The sequence below is a fragment of the Dendrobates tinctorius genome, unplaced genomic scaffold, assembly GCF_039654945.1.
Source record: "Dendrobates tinctorius isolate UK_male_01 unplaced genomic scaffold, ASM3965494v1 ptg000116l, whole genome shotgun sequence".
Lineage (NCBI taxonomy): Eukaryota > Metazoa > Chordata > Amphibia > Anura > Dendrobatidae > Dendrobates > Dendrobates tinctorius.
In genome coordinates this window covers 26,996,948-27,020,902 of record NW_027361784.1, presented here as the reverse complement: position 1 = coordinate 27,020,902, position 23,955 = coordinate 26,996,948, and the positions used below count along the sequence as shown (strand labels likewise).

Sequence of the window (23,955 nt, the reverse complement as noted above, 5' to 3'; positions counted from 1 at the left end):
AGAAGTATTTGACATATTTAATGTATCATAGCAGTTTTTGACATACTTATGTATGAAAGCTCACAAGGCAACACACCACTGTACACACCTTTTGCAATTTTTCTAGAGAAGCGTAATATTTTGACCACCAGTCGATGACATTTTCTGCCGATTCATCTGCTATAGTTCTCTTTTTCTTTTTAGTGGAACGTCTGGTGGAACTTCTTACTAGTTCCTGTAGGAACACAATAAAGTTAGCAGCAGTGTATTCCAGCCCTGTCACATTTGTTTTATTTGAATGAGCAGAACAGTGATTTCTAAAGAGTATTATAGTACTTATATTCTGGTACATAGGAGCAGTATTATAGTAGTTATATTCTGGTACATAGGAGCAGTATTATAGTAGTTATATTCTTGTACATAGGGGCAGTATTATAGTAGTTATATTCTGGTACATAGGAGCAGTATTATAGTAGTTATATTCTTGTACATAGGGGCAGTATTATAGTAGTTATATTCATGTACATAGGAGCAGTATTATAGTAGTTATATTCTTGTACATAGAAGTATTATAGTAGTTATATTCTTGTATATAAGAGCAGTATTATAGTAGTTATATTCTTGTACATAGGGGGCAGTATTATAGTAGTTATATTCTTGTACATAGAAGTATTATAGTAGTTATATTCTTGTATATAAGAGCAGTATTATAGTAGTTATATTCTTGTACATAGGAGGCAGTATTATAGTAGTTATATTCTTGTACATAGAAGTATTATAGTAGTTATATTCTTGTATATAAGAGCAGTATTATAGTAGTTATATTCTTGTACATAGGGGGCAGTATTATAGTAGTTATATTCTTGTACATAGAAGTATTATAGTAGTTATATTCTTGTATATAAGAGCAGTATTATAGTAGTTATATTCTTGTACATAGGGGCAGTATTATAGTAGTTATATTCTTGTACATAGAAGTATTATAGTAGTTATATTCTTGTATATAAGAGCAGTATTATAGTAGTTATATTCTTGTACATAGGGGGCAGTATTATAGTAGTTATATTCTTGTACATAGGAGCAGTATTATAGTAGTTATATTCTTGTACATAGGGGGGCAGTATTATAGTAGTTATATTCTGGTACATAGGAGCAGTATTATAGTAGTTATATTATTGTACATAGGAGCAGTATTATAGTAGTTATATTCTTGTACATAGGGGCAGTATTATAGTAGTTATATACTTGTACATAGGGGCAGTATTATAGTAGTTATATTCTTGTACATAGGAGAAGTATTATAGTAGTTATATTCTTGTATATAAGAGCAGTATTACAGTAGTTATATTCTTGTACATAGGGGGCAGTATTATAGTAGTTATATTCTTGTACATAGGAGCAGTATTATAGTAGTTATATTCTTGTACATAGGGGCAGTATTATAGTAGTTATATTCTTGTACATAGGAGAAGTATTATAGTAGTTATATTCTTGTATATAAGAGCAGTATTATAGTAGTTATATTCTAGTACACAGGGGGCAGTAATATAGTAGTTATATTCTTGTACATAGGAGCAGTATTATAGTAGTTATATTCTTGTACATAGGAGCAGCATTATAGTAGATATATTATTTTACATAGGAGCAGTATTATAGTAGATATATTCTTGTATATAGGGGCAGTATTATAGTAGTTATATTCTTGTACATAGGAGCAGTATTATAGTAGATATATTCTTGTATATAGGGGCAGTATTATAGTAGTTATATTCTTGTACATAGGAGCAGTATTATAGTAGTTATCTTCTTGTACATAGGAGCACTGGAGCAGTATTATAGTAGTTATATTCTTGTACATAGGAGCAGTATTATAGTTGTTATATTCTTGTACATAGGAGCAGTTATTATAGTAGATATATTCTTGTACATAGGAGCAGTATTATAGTAGTTATATTCTTGTACATAGGAGCAGTATTATAGTAGTTATATTCTGGTACATAGGAGCAGTATTATAGTAGTTATATTCTTGTACATAGGAGCAGTATTATAGTAGTTATATTCTTGTACATAGGGGCAGTATTATAGTAGTTATATACTTGTACATAGGGGCAGTATTATAGTAGTTATATTCTTGTACATAGGAGAAGTATTATAGTAGTTATATTCTTGTATATAGGAGCAGTATTATAGCAGTTATATTCTTGTACATAGGGGGCAGTATTATAGTAGTTATATTCTTGTACATAGGAGCAGTATTATAGTAGTTATATTCTTGTACATAGGGGGCAGTATTATAGTAGTTATATTCTTGTACATAGGAGAAGTATTATAGTAGTTATATTCTTGTATATAGGAGCAGTATTATAGTAGTTATATTCTTGTACATAGGGGGCAGTATTATAGTAGTTATATTCTTGTACATATGATCAGTATTATAGTAGTTATATTCTAGCACATAGGGGGCAGTAATATAGTAGTTATATTCTTGTACATAGGAGCAGTATTATAGTAGATATATTCTTGTACATAGGAGCAGTATTATAGTAGATATATTATTGTACATAGGAGCAGTATTATAGTAGATATATTCTTGTATATAGGGGCAGTATTATAGTAGTTATATTCTTGTACATAGGAGCAGTATTATAGTAGATATATTCTTGTATATAGGGGCAGTATTATAGTAGTTATATTCTTGTACATAGGAGCAGTATTATAGTAGTTATCTTCTTGTACATAGGAGCACTGGAGCAGTATTATAGTAGTTATATTCTTGTACATAGGAGCAGTATTATAGTTGTTATATTCTTGCACATAAAAGCAGTATTATAGTAGTTATATTCTTGTACATAGGAGCAGTTATTATAGTAGTTATATTCTTGTACATAGGAGCAGTATTATAGTAGTTATATTCTTGTACATAGGAGCAGTATTATAGTAGTTATATTCTGGTACATAGGAGCAGTATTATAGTAGTTATATTCTGGTACATAGGAGCAGTATTATAGTAGTTATATTCTTGTACATAGGGGCAGTATTATAGTAGTTATATACTTGTACATAGGGGCAGTATTATAGTAGTTATATTCTTGTACATAGGAGAAGTATTATAGTAGTTATATTCTTGTATATGGGAGCAGTATTATAGTAGTTATATTCTTGTACATAGGGGGCAGTATTATAGTAGTTATATTCTTGTACATAGGAGCAGTATTATAGTAGTTATATTCTTGTACATAGGGGGCAGTATTATAGTAGTTATATTCTTGTACATATGATCAGTATTATAGTAGTTATATTCTAGTACATAGGGGGCAGTAATATAGTAGTTATATTCTTGTACATAGGAGCAGTATTATAGTAGTTATATTCTTGTACATAGGAGCAGTATTATAGTAGATATATTATTGTACATAGGAGCAGTATTATAGTAGATATATTCTTGTATATAGGGGCAGTATTATAGCAGTTATATTCTTGTACATAGGAGCAGTATTATAGTAGTTATATTCTTGTACATAGGAGCAGTATTATAGTTGTTATATTCTTGCACATAAAAGCAGTATTATAGTAGTTATATTCTTGTACATAGGAGCAGTTATTATAGTAGTTATATTCTTGTACATAGGAGCAGTATTATAGTAGTTATATTCTTGTACATAGGAGCAGTATTATAGTAGTTATATTCTTGCATATAGGGGCAGTATTATAGTAGTTATATTCCTGTACATAGGGGCAGTATTATAGTAGTTATATTCTTTTACATAGGAGCAGTATTATAGTAGTTATATTCTTGTACATAGGAGCAGTATTATAGTAGTTATATTCTTGTACATAGGGGCAGTATTATAGTAGTTATATTCTTGTACATAGGAGCAGTATTATAGTAGTTATATTCTTGTACATAAAAGCAGTATTATAGTAGTTATATTCTTGTACATAGGAGCAGTTATTATAGTAGTTATATTCTTGTACATAGGAGCAGTATTATAGTAGTTATATTCTTGTACATAGGAGCAGTATTATAGTAGTTATATTCTTGTACATAGGGGCAGTATTATAGTAGTTATATTCTTGTACATAGGAGCAGTATTATAGTAGATATATTCTTGTATATAGGGGCAGTATTATAGTAGTTATATTCTTGCACATTGGAGCAGTATTATAGTAGTTATATTCTTATACATAGGAGCAGTATTATAGTAGTTATATTCTTGCACATAGGAGCAGTATTATAGTAGTTCTATTCTTGTACATAGGAACAGTATTATAGTAGTTATATTCTTGCACATAGGAGCAGTATTATAGTAATTATATTCTTGTACATAGGAGCAGTATTATAGTAGCTATATTCTTGCACATAGGAGCAGTATTATAGTAGTTCTATTCTTGTACATAGGAACAGTATTATAGTAGTTATATTTTTGCACATAGGAGCAGTATTATAGTAGTTATATTCTTGTATATAGGAGCAGTATTATAGTAGTTATATTCTTGTACACAGGGGAAGTATTATAGTAGTTATATTCTTGTATATAGGAGCAGCATTATAGTAGTTATATTCTTGTACACAGAGGCAGTATTATAGTAGTTCTATTCTTGTACATAGGAGCAGTATTATAGTAGTTATATTCCTGTATATAGGAGCAGTATTAAAGTAGTTATATTCTTGTACACAGGGGCAGTATTATAGTAGTTATATTCTTGTACATAGGGGCAGTATTATAGCAGATATATATTCTTGTATATAGGGGCAGTATTATAGTAGATATATTCTTGTATATAGGGGCAGTATTATAGTAGTTATATTCTTGTACATAGGGAGCAGTATTATAGTAGTTATATTCTTATACATAGGAGCAGTATTATAGTATTATATTCTTGTACATAGGGGCAGTATTATAGTAGTTATATTCTTGTACATAGGAGCAGTATTATAGTAGTTATATTCTTGTACATATGAGCAGTATTATAGTAGTTATATTCTTATACATAGGGGCAGCATTATAGTAGTTATATTCTTATACATAGGAGCAGTATTATAGTAGTTATATTCTTATACATAGGAGCAGTATTATAATAGTTATTCTTGTACATGGGTGACAGAATTATAGTAGTTATATTCTTGTACATAGGGGGCAGTATTATAATAGTTATATTCTTGTACATGGGGGCAGTGTTATAGTAGTTATATTCTTGTACATAGGGGGCAATTTTTATTGTAAAAACCAAACAAATCCAAATAACATTCCTCCAATAATACAAAACTGAATTCACTAGGTTTGTACATACATTCATTACATATCCAGGTTATACATATCAAATTAACTTAGAGTCCATACTCGTAGTTTGAGGAGAGAGAGAAAAAAAAAAAAAAAAAAAAAAAAGAACACTTGCAAACAGAGCTCATCATGTTCCTACCCAGTGACTCATCCTTCTCTATCTTAACATTTCCTAATTTCTCCTAATGATTTTCCCTATCTGAGTTTGGATATTATCTGGTTGACAGCGTCACAGATCTGAGTCGGAGTTATTCTGTTCACCACCGGTCTCCATCTCAGACTCTACCCGAGTGCCCTCAGGTAAGGGCTTCCGCTTTGGCGGAGGACAGTCCTCTACGTCCCTATCACACTCTGCGTCAATTCTCTTAAGGTCATCTTCAAAATCGCCGTCAGACTCAGACAGAACATCAAACCTGTTAGATACGACCATTACACCTGCAGAACTCTGGAATTTCTTCCCGGCTCCTTGGCCAGTGTCATACTCCTCAGGTTTACGGGAGGCCTTGTCCTTTTTCTTCCTTTTCTGATTATTGCTATACTCTTCAGACACAGATGGCAGCACTGAAGTAATGCCTTCCTGTGACCGCTGCCCCTGAGGTACAACCTCCATACTCCCCTGTTCTCTCTCTGATCCCTGCTGCTCTGGTGTTAGCTGAGTAGACCCCTGGTGGACCTCTGGTCTGGTCAGTATTTCCCCTGACAGTAAAGCTGCCTCCTCCAGAATCTCTGCCCCTGCCACCAAGTCCTCGTCAGGAAAGTCCTTACAGATATTGTGCCAGGCATCTGGACAGTCCCTGTGAGGGTGACCGATCTTCCCACAGAGGTTGCACCTGATGTTCTGGCAGTCTGCAGCTAGATGGCCGACCTCCCCACACAGGCTGCACTTCACCACAGTACAGGTATTTGCCAGGTGACCTGCCTTGCCACATTTAAAGCACTTACGAGGCTGCCCAGGATAGAAACACACACCCCTCTCCCTCCCAATAAAGAAGGAGTTGGGTAAGTGGGCAGTGATGTTATTGCACTGGCGCAGCTTCACCAAAACCCGCCACCCTCCCGTCCAGATCCCATCACTGTCTCTGCTTTTGGTGAGGTCAGAGACCAGGTCACAATGCCTCCGGAGCCACACCACAATGTCCTGCGGGGGAACAGACTCATTCCAGAAGATGACACTTACAGTGACAGTATCTGGCTTAGAGATAGGAATAAAGCTGAACTTACTCCAGCCCTCCGAGTCTCTAAACTTGGGGAAACTAGACCAGAATCTGTCCAGGTCAGACATGAGCTTAAAGCTGACATCATAGCCCTGCCTGTCTGGAAGATTAATCACTGCCAGGATGCTGACTGGCACAAACCCCATCTGGTGGCACAAGAGCTCCCTGATGACAAACCTCCTGTCTGGCAGGTCCTCCTTGGCACCTCTGTGCCGGAAACGCACAACGTTTCTCCGTTTAAACGCCTGGCCTGTATAGTTGGTACCAGAGGTAAAGGACGGAGCACCACGACTCCAGGCATTACTGGGGGGACCGTGCGGGGTCACATTGGGTTGACTGACGGGGTGAAGATCTGCAGCAGGAGGGGCAGCCACACCTTGTGTGCTTGAAATTAAAGGGGGGAAATCACAGACATTATCATGCACATTGTTATCATCAACATCAATGTCATTATCAGACTGTGCAGCGTCCACCAAAGATACTGTGCTCCCCCAAGCCCCCAGCCCCCCAGATACAGCGCGGTTATCCCCAGCATCAGAGCCCTGCTGGGCACCATCAGTAATGACCGGCACATGTCCACTGCCCAACTGTTGTGCTTGGCATTCTGAGACTTGTAGTCCCTCTGCTGGAAAGTGCAGTCCATGCTGCTGCTTGGAATCTGCTGCAGGCTGCTGTGCTGGGCATTCTGAGACTTGTGGTACACCTGCTGGAATCTGCATAACATGCTGCTGCGGCTGCAGTATTTGACCCTTTTGGAAGCAGAAACTTGCAGGCTGCAGCACTGGCCGCACCGGCTTCTGGGGCTCACCTGGGACAATGTCTGAGCTGGAACCTGCAGAGTCCTGCTTGTGTGACATAAACAGTTCCTGGTTCCTATAAGTCTCTGCCAGGGGCCCCATCCTCTCTAGGACACAGTCCATGTCAGTCACCACTTTTGCCAGCTGTATACCAAGCATGTTCAGAGTCTGATCACAAAAGGTGTGATCCCCACCAGGATTAGCAGCCTTTACATTATAGCCCATGTCTATCTGTTTCTGCAGCAAGTCCTTGTGCTGCTGTAACTCACCGAGCCTCTTGACCAGTCCTGGGATCTCCTCTGCGACCTGAAGCTCAGGTGCACATGGCGTCTCCTCCTGGGATCCTGCTTTCAGCAATGTCCCTGGATGCTTGAAACCAGACGTCTCCTTAACTTTCACCACCGCTGGTTTCGTGGTTCCAGGCTCCACAGCACTTTTACTGCTGCCACCTGACTGCGACCTTGTGCGCCCAGAGCTCGCCATGCTGGCCACCACATGCTTCTGCTGCAGGTTCTCCTGGAGCGTCTGTCTCTCCAGTGAGGTTCTCCTCTGTCTGCTGGGAGTCAGCTGCACACCTGAAGATGGTGATGGCACCTCCAGAGCTGCAGGCTGCTTTCCTCCATTCAGCTTCTCACCACTAGATTTCTTCTGGATTTCTCCTAGTTGTCCTTCACTCTGCTTGCCTTGGCTGGCCGACTGCTTAACTGGAACTTTCTTACCCACAGCCATGGCTTTTCCTTGTTCCGTTACTTTTTGCACTTTCACAGCTTCACCTTTCTTGCTGCTGGTGCTGCTACTTCCATTCTGAGCTTTCATTCCATCAGAAACAACTTTGGGACTTGCATCCACCTTAGACACAACTTGAGCGTTACTTCCAAGTGTAGGCCTGGAAGCCTGGGCCTTGCTTGGGGAGTTACCCCGCCCAGGGTGGCCTCCCCCTGGGCTTGCTCCAGACATCAGGAGAGCTACAAACACACAACCTCACAGCTAGGAGGCAGTATTATAGTAGTTATATTCTTGTACATGGGGGCAGTATTATAGTAGTTATATTCTTGTACATGGGGGCAGTATTATAGTAGTTATATTCTTGTACATAAGAGCAGTATTATAGTAGTTATATTCTTGTACATAGGAGCAGTATTATAATAGTTATTCTTGTACATGGGGGACAGTATTATAGTAGTTATATTCTTGTACATAGGGGGCAGTATTATAGTAGTTATATTCTTGTACATGGGGGCAGTATTATAGTAGTTATATTCTTGCACTTAGGGGCAGTGTTATAGTAGTTATATTCTTGTACATAGGGGGCAGTATTATAGTAGTTATATTCTTGTACATGGGGCAGTACTATAGTAGTTATATTCTTGTACATAGGAGCAGTATTATAGTAGTTATATTCTTATTCATAGGAGCAGTATTATAATAGTTATTCTTGTACATAGGGGGCAGTATTATAGCAGTTATATTCTTGTACATGGGGCAGTATTATAGTAGTTATATTCTTGTACTTAGGGGCAGTGTTATAGTAGTTATATTCTTGTACATAGGGGGCAGTATTATAGTAGTTATATTCTTGTACACAGGGGCAGTATTATAGTAGTTATATTCTTGTATATAGGAGCAGCATTATAGTAGTTATATTCTTGTACACAGAGGCAGTATTATAGTAGTTATATTCTTGTACATAGGAGCAGTATTATAGTAGTTATATTCCTGTATATAGGAGCAGTATTATAGTAGTTATATTCTTGTACACAGGGGCTGTATTATAGTAGTTATATTCTTGTACATAGGGCCAGTATTATAGCAGATATATATTCTTGTATATAGGGGCAGTATTATAGTAGATATATTCTTGTATATAGGGGCAGTATTATAGTAGTTATATTCTTGTACATATGGAGCAGTATTATAGTAGTTATATTCTTATACATAGGAGCAGTATTATAGTATTATATTCTTGTACATAGGGGCAGTATTATAGTAGTTATATTCTTGTACATAGGAGCAGTATTATAGTAGTTATATTCTTGTACATAGGGGCGGTATTATAGTAGTTATATTCTTGTACATATGAGCAGTATTATAGTAGTTATATTCTTGTACATAGGGGCAGTATTATAGTAGTTATATTCTTGTACATAGGAGCAGTATTATAGTAGTTATATTCTTATACATAGGAGCAGTATTATAATAGTTATTCTTGTACATGGGGGACAGAATTATAGTAGTTATATTCTTGTACATAGGGGGCAGTATTATAATAGTTATATTCTTGTACATGGGGGCAGTATTATAGTAGTTATATTCTTGTACTTAGGGGCAGTATTATAGTAGTTATATTCTTGTACATAGGGGGCAGTATTATAGTAGTTATATTCTTGTACATGGGGGCAGTATTATAGTAGTTATATTCTTGTACATAGGAGCAGTATTATAGTAGTTATATTCTTGTACATAGGAGCAGTATTATAATAGTTATTCTTGTACATGGCGGACAGTATTATAGTAGTTATATTCTTGTACATGGGGGCAGTATTATAGTAGTTATATTCTTGTACATGGGGGCAGTATTATAGTAGTTATATTCTTGTACTTAGGGGCAGTGTTATAGTAGTTATATTCTTGTACATAGGGGGCAGTATTATAGTAGTTATATTCTTGTACATGGGGGCAGTATTATAGTAGTTATATTCTTGTACATAGGAGCAGTATTATAGCAGTTATATTCTTGTACTTATAGTAGTTATATTCTTGTACATAGGGGCAGTATTATAGTAGTTATATTCTTGTACATAGGGGCAGTATTATAGTAGTTATATTCTTGTACATAGGGAGCAGTATTATAGTAGTTATATTCTTGTATATAGGGGCAGTATTATAGTAGTTATATTCTTGTACATAGGGGCAGTATTATAGTAGTTATATTCTTGTACATAGGGAGGGTATTATAGTGGTTATAGTATAGTAGTTGCATTATTGGCATATTTGGATTTTTGGGACACTGGTCGACATCGTACTTCCCAATAATACGGCCTTCTTTACTTTGTGTCTATCTTTTTTCCTTAGCTTCATTTGATGTACACTATATCCTGTACTCAATTAATAACCACTGAGTGTTTTGACCATATCATAACTTTTATGCAGATTTCCTTCCCCAAGCTGTATAAACGAATGCTGATTGTATGAATCAGATCAGATGATGTATATTTGTGTAATGAGGGAAGGTTTTGGCCTAAGGATAAAATGCCCTTCATCAAGGATGCTGAATAATTAGGCAGATTGTTTTCCTCAAGGAAAACAAGCCAAAAAAGAGATTTACCGTATATACTTGTGTATAAGTCGAGTTTTTCAACACTTTTTTTGTGCTGAAAACACCCCCTCGGCTTATACAGGTGTCATTGTCCCATAAAGCTGGCAGGGGAAGGCGAGTGGCGGGTCACAGAGGCAGGAGTCGGTGGCTGTTGCTAAAGCCTGTGCCGCTGCTGTAATAGCGCACAGTGCCAGTCGCAGCTGACAGCTTCCAGCACATATCATACTCACCTACCCGCATACCCTCGCTGGCACTGCACTTCGTTCTGGCTGCCGGCGCCTGCAGCTCTTCCTGTCGAGCGATCACGTGGCCCCGCTCATTAAAGTAATGAATATGCAAGCCTCTCCACTTGCATATTCATTACCTTAATGAGCGGAGCCACGTGATCGCTCGACAGGCAGAGCTGCAGGCGCCGGCTGCTGAAACGAGATGCAGTGCCAGCACTCAGGGCGCGCAGGTAGGTGAGTAGGATGTTTGTTTGTTTTGTTTTTCAATAGGAAACATGCAAACAGGGATAGGGGATAAGGAGCCATGCATACAATGACAGGGACGGGGGAGGCACGCATACAAGGATAGGGGATAAGGAGCCATGCATACAGGGACGGGATGGGGGAGCCATGCATACAATGACAGGGACAGGGGGAGGCACGCATACAATGACAGGAATGGGGGAGGCATGCATAACAGGACAGGGATGAGGGGACAATGCATGCCCGGCTTATACTCGAGTCGATAAGCTTACCCAGTTTTCCGTGGTAAAAGTAGGTGCCTTGACTTATACTCGGTCGGCTTATACTCGAGTATATACAGTACTTGCAAAAAACGAGTTGCGAAAAAATGCCGCACAATAACTGCCAAAGAAACGAGAAGAATCAAATGTGAAGTGATCAGAAAGCCTTTACCCTCCAGTTCTGTCATATTCCAGAACTTCAACCTCCCCACAGGCCTAGAACTTCAAGGTGTTCAGTGCTCAGAGACATGGCCGAGGTGAGGAAGGCTGAAACCTGAGCACCACTGAGAAAGACACAGAAGTGGAAACATCAAAGCTGGGCCAAGAAATGTCTGAAGACAGATTGTTCACAGGTTTTATGGACTGATGAGATGAGAGCAACTCTTGATGGACCAGATGGATGTGGGCCTGTGGCTGTATCAATAACTGGCCCAGACCTTCATGTAGACTCAGACAGTAGCGAGGTGTGTAAGGCTAAGTGCACACGTACCGGAACTCTCGCGGAAATTACTGCGAGAATTCCGGAATTCCTGTCCGCGGGAAAATCGCATTTTAAATTCCCGCGATTTTCCTGCGGAAAAACTAGCATTTTGCAAGCGTATTTAGCTTGCAAAATGCTAGCGTTTTCCAAGCAATCTGGACCATCGCTTGGAGAACTAATTGACAGGTTGGTCACACTCGTCAAACATAGTGTTTGACAAGTGTGACCAACTTTTTACTACTGAGGCCGCCTATGCAGCATCAGTAGTAAAAGATAGAATGTAAAAAAAAATAAAAAATGGTGTTATTCTTACCTTCCGACATCCCGCGCATCCGTTCCCAGTAATCCTTTGCGAAAATGCCCGCGATGACGTCCGTTCTCGCGGGATCGCGATGTCTCGCGGTGATTCGCGATGACATCGCGCGAATGACCGCGAGACTTCGCGATCCCGCGAGAACGGACGCCATCGCGGGCATTTTCGCAAAGGACTACTGGGAACGAGAGCGTGAAGAGAAGCGGGAAGACTGCGCGGGACGTCGGAGGGTGAGAATAACAATATTTTTTGTTTTTAAATTCTATTTTTTACAGGGATATGGTACCCAAAGCCCGGAGGACAGACTCCTCTCCTCCGGACCGTGGGTACCAGCCGCAAATGTTCTGCTTACTTTCCGCATGGTGTGCACAGCCACATGCGGGAATTAAGCGGAACAATGCATTCCTATGGGTGCGGGATCGCCGCGATTCCGCAAATCAATGAGCATGCTGCGGTTTTTACCGCAAAGCGATTCCGCTGCGGTAAAAACCGCAGCATTAGCACAGCATTGCGGAATCCCATAGGAATGCATGGGATGCTTATTTTTCACGTTTTCGCGGCAAAATCGCGCGGTTAAAACCGCCGCGGAAACGCGAAAAAAACGCCACGTGTGAACTCAGCCTAAGAGTGTGAACTGTAATGGCATCAGGAGAGCACTAGGACCCTGCGGTGTCTGCCTGCTTGAGCTGAGAGCAGGTGCAGCCCCGAAGACTGTGTGTGCTGGGGGATGGGGTTTAGTGTCTGCTGTGTGAGGACACTGAGAGGTGATGCTGGGAAGAAGTGAGGAGACAACTCTGAGAGGACTGGTCTCTGCTGGCATTCCTGTTTGCGAGGGGTTGCTAATCCCTGGCCCTGAGAGCCTGTGTCTCTGCTAAGGGGACAAGTGCAGAGCATGTGAAGAGCTGTGTGACTCTAGGGCTCTGTGAAGTCCATGTTGTGTTAGGCTAGAGACCTTGTGTTGAACGGGCCAGACGGAAAGCTACAGAAGACATTTTTCCAGGGAAAAAGCAGGTGGTCTGCTCCTAGGGAAATTGTGAGTGACTTCTAGAGGAGAGATGGAATCCTGTTCCATCCATATAGAGTGATCCTGACAAGCCCCGTTGAAGTGCTATCCCGGATAGTACCCTGACGCTACAGAACAGTAAGTCCCCGACGTTTGGGCTTGGCATAGGCCGACAAGACGCGGTTCCTTGTTTTGCTGTAGTTGTTTTGTCACCAAATCTAATGCTGTGTGAAGACATAAGTGACACAGAGCTGTCTCATTCACACAGCAGAGGCTTTGTCACACAACAGATTACATCAGTGACTGCCATCCCCTGTGCAGATTAGAAGCTGCAGACCCCCATCACACAGTCTGTTCTCACTGCATCCAGCAGCCTGGGACAGTGAGGGAAGGAATTACTGATAATGAGTTATGTATTGTAGTCATGGAGTGGCCCAGAATACAGGACGATTTTCCCTCCTCCTCACTAGATTCACTTTCCATAGATAACTGTTCAGTGTGTGTCTGGGGGAGGAGCAGCTCTCTGCTCTCTGCACTGAGGCTGCTGGAGGGGAAGAATTTGTTACTGTGTGATGAGGGCTGCTTCATGTGGACGGGGAGGGCCTGTAGCTATGGAGGGTGGGGTTGTTGCTATAGAGGGCATGTTTGGAGTAGAGTAGGAGGTTACGACTAGTTCTCATTTTAATGCCATAACACCCCCCCCTTGGACGTTCTGTTCAGAATATCTAGAAAACCGTGCAAACTATTGACAGAAAGTAAATTACTTATTGTCATAATTCTGCAACCCAGATATGTACTGAGATTATGTGAAAAGCCCGGACAACCCCTTTAAATCAGAAACTTTGGGATTTGCACATTGATTTCAGCTCTGGTTGAGTGAGTGTAATTACTAAGGGAATCTCAGTCTGTTTTCTACAATACTAAATTTCACTCCAACTGCCATTTTAGTAAAGACAGTGTTGTTATTTCTGCCTCCATCTCGATTTGTGACTCACTGGATCTTCTTCGGACCTCTGGCCATTACACGTGGAGCTGGTGGGCACTGCTATGGGCTGGCAATATTACAGATGAGTTAGTTGGACCTTTTAGGATTGAAGATGGACTCAAAATCAACTCCTATACCTAATGCCAGTGCTTAGAAGACACTTTCTTCAAGCAGTGGTACAGGAAAAAAATCTACAACTTTCAAGAAAACCATGATTATTATGCAGGACAATGCTCCATCGCAGCATCGAATACTCCACTGCTCAGCTGTCAGTAAAGGCCTTAAAGATGAAAGAATAATGACGTGGCCGCTTTCTTACCTGACCTAAACTCTTCTGAGAACTTGTGGCCCTTCTTACACAGGAGATTTAGGGTGAAGGAGAACAGTCAACTCTCTGATCAGTGTCTGGGGCTGTGGTTGGCGCTGGTATCCGTTTTACGTTTTTTTCACTGATTTTTTTAAACTTTTTTGTGTCTCACAATTTTTAAATGTGCAGTTTTTATGGTATTTTTATGATATAATAAAGTTATTCAATTCCCACTATTTTTTACTTGCTTTGATCCTTCTAGCATTATGTATATTTATTGATATTAATCAGTCAGAAGCTAAAAGCAAGAATCTAATCACCTTCTGTTTCAAGTCTTTCTTCAAAGGAGGTTTAAACGTCCCCATTGACTTCCTATGCTTAGTTCCAGCTTGGAGGGAGTTCTGGTCTTGAGTCTCCGGTTGGGACGATGCCGGATTGGCGGGTGGGACATCTGTATCAAGGAGAGAAGCTGCAGCTGGATCTGGTGAAGGACCCGATGGTGGAACTGGAGATGGGGATGGAGATGCTCCTGGAGGTGTCTCTTGCGGAGCAGTTGATTCCACATCCACGTATATATGATCTGCTGGTTCTTGTTGATTAGGAGAATCATAGGGAGGAGCAGCTGTAACTGAAAGGACATTCGGAAGTGAAAAAATGTCATATACCTGAGCAGTTAGAGGAAAACCCTATATTAAGGGGGTGACGAAGAACTCTGTATTGTCATTGGACTTTTAGAATCTGGATAAACATTAAAAAAAATATCATTCCACAATATAAAACTTGAAAAAGAGAATTCTGCTTCTAAACTATAAATGTCATGAAACACCAGATCCCAATGCTAATTAAAGCCAAGATCAACTCCAGAGCATTCAATGATAAACATTTTTATTAGTTCACATATAAAATGTAAAAATACTTTTTTGTGTCTACAAAAAGGTGCAAGAAAAAGAAGAACATAAGGCTCCCATTAATATCAATTTTGCTGTATGGCTCTGGACCAAGGGGCTACAATTCATGAAAAATAACAATCAGATTCACAATGGTTAAACCCACAGACATGTTATGGTGCATAAAGTCACTCACTATGGCTACCACCGCCAAATAAATATCAAAAAGGGCACCAGACATTACTGTGTGAAGCTGTGAACACCTAATATAGCCTAGCAGCTGCTGCCAATTAGCTGAAACAGCAATGAAGTCTAAAAGCTGCATGCTCATAAGGATTAATCCCAACAGCCTCCAGCAAACCAACCTAAAGTGTCTGCTTCATGAATAGAGCCACAAGGGCCATTACCTGGATCCTAGCAGCATTTAGTGTGCATAAAGGAGCCCCGTCCTCCAGCCCCGACGTGCACGTTTCGCCCTGCTTCCTCGGGGGGGGGCTCCTTTACGCACACTAAACGCTGCTAGGATCCAGGTAATGGCCCTTGTGGCTCTATTCATGAAGCAGACACTTTAGGTTGGTTTGCTGGAGGCTGTTGGGATTAATCTTTATGAGCATGCAGCTTTTAGACTTCATTGCTGTTTCAGCTAATTGGCAGTAGCTGCTAGGCTATATTAGGTGTTCACAGCTTCACACAGTAATGTCTGGTGCCCATTTTGATATGTGGCGGTGGTAGCCATAGTGAGTGACTTTATGCACCATAACATGTCTGTGGGTTTAACCATTGTGAATCTGATTGTTATTTTTCATGAATTGTAGCCCCTTCGTCCAGAGCCATACAGCAAAATTGATATTAATGGGAGCCTTATGTTCTTCTTTTTCTTGCATCTTTTTGTAGACACAAAAAAGTATTTTTACATTTTATATGTGAACTAATAAAAATGTTTTATCATTGAATGCTCTGAAGCTGATCTTGGCTTTAATTAGCATTGGGATCTGGTGTTTCATGTGGTTTGTAAGAGGAGCATAATATATTGTTCAGTTTGTGGCAAATTTAGGATTAATAAACTATAAATGTGTTGAGTTTCTCTAAACCTATTAATGCTGTTGAGCACCTACAAAGGCACAAAGTAGAGGTTGCATATAGAGGAATGACCTGCACCATCACATACATAAAAGAGAGCAAATACTAAAATATTATGAAGGAGGGATTTGCGCCAAACTGGATTTTTAGGACCATTTCCTTCACCTCTTCTTTACAATTAATACAGTTCCTCTGGTAAAGAGGACCAAGACAAGTTCATACCACCCAGTAGCAAACGGGATAGAACCAACAGACCAGCACGCCCTCTCCAAGCAAGTCCATGTGTGGTTTTTTAATCACTAACCAATTACACAATGTCATTTATTTACCAAAAATTAGGCCAAAATGCAGGAGCAGTATGTGAAAATTTAAGTACACCCCTTAGTGTTTTCACAGGAATTAAGAGTAGAGATGAGCGACTTTTCCTTTTTTCGGGTCGAGTCGGGTTTCATGAGACCTGACTATCTAAAAAGACGGGTCGAACGAAATCGGCTAACTATAGGGAAAAGTCAGGGTCCGACTGAAACACAAAACCCAATGAAAATCAATGGGGAAGCAAAGTCGGCAGGGAGTGGAGGACAGTAAACACACCTACAGTGCCCATTTCAGTGCCAACAACATCAATTCTTATTACTTAAGCTTGGTAACCTTAATTTACTTTATAATAATAGTTGCGCATTGAAAACTGGGGGCTATTTGGCTAAAGTTTTGGGGGGTAGGGCTGGCGCCCGGTTTTTGTGTGCCCTGGGCCAAAGAGTGACAGTGCGCCCTTTTAACACATACCACAATTCATAATGCTCCGATACGGCACAGAAATATAGGTATAGTACAATGACACATACTTCACTACTTACATGACATGACTGATATCTATTTTAAATTCTACAGTAGCTCAAAAAACGGACAGTATATTACTCCATACGGTATTATGGCCACCACCTAGTGCGCCATACAGAATAATGAGCCCCATATATTTCCACATACAGAATAATTGCTCCCATATAATGTTCCATACAGTATATGATGAGCTCCACATAATGCTACAGTATATGTTGGTCCCCATGGATGATGCTCCAGTGTGTTATGGGCCCAAATAATGCTCCATATATAATGGGCCCCATTTCTAATGCTCCAGTGTATAATGGGCCCCATAAATGCTGCTCCAGTGTCTGATGTCCCCATTTGGAATGCTCCATTATATGTTGGTCCCCATGGACGATGTTCCAGTGTGTTATGGGCCCAAATAATGCTCCATATATACTGGGCACCATTTCTAATGCTCCAGTGTACAATGGGCCCCGTAAATGCTGCTCCAGTGTCTGATGTCCCCCATTTGGAAAGCTCCAGTATATGATGGGCTAAATGGATGATGCTCCAGTGTATGATGGGCCCCATATATCATTCTCCAGTGTATATTGCTCCCCAAAAAATGCTCCCAACATTAAAAAAAATTAAATATCTCTCCTCGCTGGGCACTGCTCTACTCTGGACTCCTCAGCATTGCCATTTTAAAGCTCTCTGCACTTGTACTCTTTCGGTAGAGGGCATACAGACGTGATGTCATCGCGCTTTGTAACCTGAATGTCACTTTCAGGAAAGTCGGAAGAAGTCACGGCGGTGGAGCAGGGAGAGGTAAGTATTGCAAGTGCTGTGGCCCTGAGCAAGCATGGGGGGCCCACTCGTGGGCGATGGCACTGGCACAGGGCCCTTCATAGTACGACGGTATGTCTGACGGCGAGTGGGCCCTCCCACCGGCAGAGACTTTTTTGTACTATGAGGGGCCCGTGCCACTGCCGTCGCCCACGAGTAGGACCCCCCCACCTGCTCAGGGAACCGGCACTTTCATCTGCACCTTTCTCTGTGTCACCGTGTAAGGTGGTATAGTATGCGGGAAGGGGCACCTGAGTTTCGTCAGAGTCAGATTCTGGCTCTGTAGAGTGCGAGGGGAATGTAGTGCTGTGGGTCAATGTACCAGCAGAATCATCTAGCAGTGGCTGTGCATCAGTGCACTCCATCTCCAATTCATGTTGGACTGGGGAATTCAGAATTTCACTTGATAACACAGGCATAGCCTGTGAAAAGAGCTCCATGGAGTAATCTGAAGTGTGGGCTGCCGCATCCTTCACTTTTAGTGGGGGTGAAGGAGACAAGGAAAGGGGTGGTTCCTGACCAGAAGCCTGCACTGACGACTCAGTGCTTGCATTTTTTTAAACTTCAGAAGAGGAGGCGATAGAGCTGGAGGCTTTTTCGGCAATGTAGGGCAAAACCAGCTCCTGATGCTTTAAAAGCAGTTTACCTACTCCCAGAAAAGGGAGCCTTAAAGGCCTTCTTGTGCCAGCTGATGACGGAGGCTCAACACCTCCTGCCTTAGCTGCTATGGTGCTTTTGGCAATACCAGCAGATGCACCACCACCACCATCTGTACCAGCTGGCCCCCCCACACCCACGTCAGTGGCCTCTTCCACCATACGTAATAATTTTTGTGAAAATGGACTAAAAATACCAGCAGATATATGGTACTGTTTCAGAAGCAGACAGCTCTATACAATCTAGGGATAATTGTAAATCTCCGCATATATTTCATGAGTCAGACACAGATGGTCACAGGCTCAGTATGGATTAGACAATAATATCAAAATTTGCAAAAGGGTACAGTATCACTAGATACAAGATATATATAGTATAGTTTAAACATACTGAATCTCAGTATACATTTCAGGAGGAAAACACAGACGCTCTCAGGCCCACTATGGAACCGACAACAATATAGAAAGTTGAGAAAGGGTACTATGGTGCCCCTGAGGGTACGGTCGCCACAGAGGTACTGCACCTCATCCAAAGGTGTGGTATCCCACCCTCAGGTAAGGAGGGATCACCACTCAGGACTCCTAACCCTGCACTCAACACACACACACACACACGTTAGTCAGTGCTTTCTGGGTGTACCTGGCGGGAGGATGGCCTCATCCCAGACTGACAAGGAAAGGGTGCTGGGGGTTAGTGTGGCAGGTATGTACAGTGGGAGGAGCTTAGGTAGTGGAGTGATTGTGGACATCCAATCAGAGAGAGCAAGCTGACAGTTGATGGGTGGAGCTAGTCTGAGGTAAATGGATCTTTCTAGAGAGTTGTCAGTCGGTGACAGGACAGAGTAAGAGTAGGATTGCTGTGAGAGGGCTGAGGGTCAGAGAAGAGAGAAAAATCTTGTCCAAGCTCCTAGATTGGAAGGAAGGGGTCCTTGGGGCACGGGAAGTGCAATAAGCCACCTGTGAAGACCGCTTCTGGAGAAGGAAGGACCAGGCCTTGTTGGGGAAGGTGGCTCCTAAAGGTAGTGGAGAAATACAGGGCTCAGCTAGAAAGACAGAGGTTGAGGTAACTTTAAGTGCCTCAGTCGCAGCCGCATTCAATACTCAAAAAGGCAGCAGTTGGAATAAAGGACCCCGGAGCCTGACCCACGTCGCCCGGTGTGATCCGTGGCTGCCGGCTTGGGACACTGTTTGCGAAGGCCCACAGCAGGAAGGAAGGGAGAGATCAGCGCAGAGACACAGCCTAGAAAGGATACTCAAGGAAGAGTCTTGAACAGGTGTTACTGATTTACCTTTGAGTATGCCGGACCCCTCCCTCGGATGACACAATACCAGTCGGGTCATCTTGCGCACAAAACTTTTGAGGAAAAACTCAGAAACTGCACCCAACTGCATCCTTGGTGGCTTTTACAACTCGTCTGCTACACACTCCACACTCACCATCACCGTCAATGGCTCACAAACACCATCTCAACTCCCTGGGATACAGCTCTGCCCGTAGAGAGCTTCATCATCTTGTATGCTTTAACACTGGCACAGAGGATCTGCATTGCAGTGTCTGCTACCCTTGCCGAGTACCACAGGTGGCATCACAATCCCCCTTTTCCAAATTAATTATCATACCATCTTCCCCCTCATCTGAACTGTCATCTTCTATATTGGACACCCAGGGCCACGGACCGGGTCCCAGTCACCACCGTGACATACTTCCTCCTTAAAAGAGCCTGAAAGGCCCGGTACTGAGTAACCCCCAGCCCTGCATGGCGTTTCATTTTAACACCAGATAACAGGGATATATTGTATAGTTTCAACATTATAAATCTACGTATATATTTGAGGAGGCAGACACAGACGATGTCATGGCCAGTATGGATTTGACAACATACTAAAAAGTAGAAAAAGGGTACAGTATCACCAGATCAAAGGTATATATAGTATAGTTTCAACATTCAAAATCTCCGTATTTATTTCAGGAGGCAGACACAGATGCTCTGAGGTCCAGTATGGATTACACAACAATATATAAAGCAGTAAAAGGGGAATGGATCCCAAGCGTACTGCTGTATACAGTGTTGTGGTCATTTGGCGATCTACATATATATTTCAAGAGTAACACACAGCCTCTCACAGGCTCAGTATGGATCACACCATAATATAAAAAGAAGATCCGCAAGAAATAATCACACATGTGTGCCAATGTTCCAGGTGTCAATGATGCACTTTGAGTGGTGGGTGGAGGATGAATTTCGGGCACAAAGGGTACTGGATCAACAGATACAAGGTATATATAGTCTACTTAAAATACAAAAAAATTTCCATATGTATTTCAGGAGGCAGACACATATGCTCACACGCTCAGTATGGATTTGACAATAATGTAACAAGTTGAAAAAGGGTACAGTATGACCAGAGACAAGGTATATATAGTATAGTTTAAACATTCTAAATCTCCGTAGACATTTCATGAGGCAGACACAGACGCTCTCAGTCCCAGTATGCATTAGCCAAGAATATAAAAAGTATAAAAAGGTTACCGTATCACCAGATACAAGGTACATATAGTATTGTTTAAACATTATAAATCACCTTATTTTTTTCAGGAGGCAGACACAGACGCTCAGTGTCAGTATGGATTACACAATATAAAAAGCAGTAAAAGGGTAATGGATCAGAAGCGTACAGCTGCATACAGTGTTGGGGTAATTGTAAATCTCAGTAGATATTTCCAGAGTCAGAAGCAGACTCTCACTGGCCCAGTATGGATTAGACCACTATATAAAAAGCAGTAAATGGGTAAGGTATCACAAGCGTACAGCTGTATACAGTGTTGGGTTAATCTTAAATCTACAAATATATTTCTGGAGTTACAGACAGACGTTCACAGGCTCAGTATGGATTACACAAGAATATAAAAACTTGAAAAAGGGTAATGTTTTACAATCGGTCAGCTGCATACAGTGTTGGTGTCATTTTAAATCTCCTTATATTTTACCAGAGTAAGACACAAACTCTCACAGGCTCAGTATGGATTACACCCGAATATAAAAATGAGAAAAAGGGAAATGTATTCGAAATGTACACCAGTGTACAGTGTTGGAGTACTTTGAAATCTTCGTTTATATTTCAGTGTCAGTCTGCCAGCCCAAACTCTCTGCTAGAGGAAGGTAGATGGGTAAAAGTACAGACGTAAAGTCGAGTGATTTTAGATGTTTTTGAATTTGTAACCACGGGAAAACCTCCCGGGAGAATTTGCAGAGGCGATGCTGACCCTCAATAACTTTAACTGTGGATACAGCTAAAATGCAAATTAGCGAAGAAAGGGTTGCTATATCGCAGTTGTGTCGATCCCATCACCGTTACTCGTCTCCATCAAATTGTGATCACAGGGAGAGCTGTAGACATGGTCCTCACTGCCTATCATGATATGTCTGGTCACTTTGGAGTGCAAAACACACAAGCCACAGGCCGTAGGGGATTCGATTAGATTGCCATTACAGGACACATTGAAAAATGGTGGCAGGAATGTCACACGTCTGTGACTATGAAAAATGTGAAAGGTGATCATAAAGCACCACTGCATCTGATTGGGAGTTGACGTCCATTACAAATGGTAGCCACTGGTAATCTGAAGGTAGAGGCCAGCAGCACAGGACATAGCTACATCTTAACCATCATTGATCAGTACACCAAATTTGTAGTGGCCGTCCCTGTGACAGATTTAACTGGTCAGACTACACAGCGGTGGAGCAGTGAGAGGTAAGTATTGCAAGTGCTGTGACCCTGAGCAAGCAGGGGGGACCCACTCGTGGGTGCCGGTACTGGCACAGGGCCCCTCATAGTACGCCAGTGTGTCTGACGGCGACTGGGCCCCCCCACCATCAGAGACACTTTATTGTACTATCAGAGGTGCTGTGCCAGTGCCGTCGCCCAAGGGTTGGGCCACACACCTGTTCAGGGCAACAGCACTTGCCCGGGTGCGGCAGGTGTTGACCCCGGGCCTGGGGGGGGGGCAGCCCATTTTGGGTGGTTTAAAAAATGGCATATGTTGATGTGTAGGATGGACTTTCAGCTGCTGCAAATGGAGGAATTGGAGAAGTCAGAGGAAGAGTAGGACAAAAGCGAGCCTTTTTTTCTGGCAACCAATGTGTTATCAGGGGAGGGTGGCACAAAATCTTTTGAAACCCATGCATGGTTCATTTTAATGAAGGTTAGATCATCAACATTTTGGGTCGACAGACGGGTCCTTTTTTCTGTCAAGATTGATCCAGCAGCACTGAAGACTCTTTCAGATAGCACATTAGCAGCAGGACAAGAGAACTCCTGTAAGGCATACTGTGCCAATTCAGGCAATGTGTCCAGTTTTGAGGTCCAATAATCAAAGGGGAATGACCTGTGAGGGAGAACCTCGATATGGGTGGAGAAGCAGTTTGTAACCATAGTTGACAACTGCTGTCTCCTGTCACTTGCAATCAATTCTGTATTAGCTGTCGTGTGTGCGGGACTTGAGAAATCAGACCACAACATGGTCAGGAAACCCCTGTCTCCAACGCCAGTTCAGCTTTGTGCACCACGAACACCTCTTCCATTTTGCCCACTACGGCTCGTGGGAGAACCAGCTCCGATGCTGTGTGCTGGGAATGCCTCAAACTGGTTTACCAGAGCTGCTTGTTTGCTAGCCAATATTAGCTCTAGGTTCTCCTGTGGCATGTTGTTGTGTAATTTGCCTTTATAGCGTGGATTGAGGATGCTGGCCAACCATCCCTCATCATTTTGGCAATGCGGGGGTCCCTTTTTAGGATCCGCAAGGCATAGTCACACATGTGGGCCAATGTTCCAGGTGTCAATGCTGCACTGCCAGTGGTGGGTGGAGGAGCACTTTCTGGAAAATCCACATCTCTCCAGTCACGCACAAACCCTGTACCTGACCTTGGCACGCCCACATGTTCTCTTGCCCCCTGAGAAGCATCCTCCTCCCCAAAATAATCATCCCCCTCATCCTCCTCCTCATCTTCCTCTTCTTTCTCCACCTCGTCCACAACAGTTCCCTGACCAGACAATGGCTGACTGTCATCAAGGCTTCCCTCCTCCTCCTCCTGTTGTTTCTCAGCTGCAGATGCCTGATCCTTGATGTTCATCAAAGTTTGCATGAGCAGACGCATAAGTGGTATGCTCATGTTTATGATGGCATCGTCTGCGCTTACCAGCCGTGTGCATTCCTCATAACACTGAAGGACTTTACAGAGGTCTTTCAGCATTGTCCACTGCACACCGGACAATT

General features: G+C 41.7%; 1 protein-coding gene across 1 annotated transcript in view; it reads right to left on the bottom strand.

Annotated features, from left to right (window-relative positions):
• FER1L6 (fer-1 like family member 6) overlaps positions 1-23,955 on the bottom strand; it is a 241,960-nt gene that overhangs the window by 48,614 nt on the left and 169,391 nt on the right. The window contains exons 26-27 of the mRNA XM_073590299.1: positions 14,728-15,035; positions 89-214 (exon numbers count right to left, since the gene is read on the bottom strand). Coding sequence (XP_073446400.1) covers positions 89-214; positions 14,728-15,035 — 434 coding nt within the window. The remainder of the gene's footprint in view (positions 1-88; positions 215-14,727; positions 15,036-23,955) is intronic.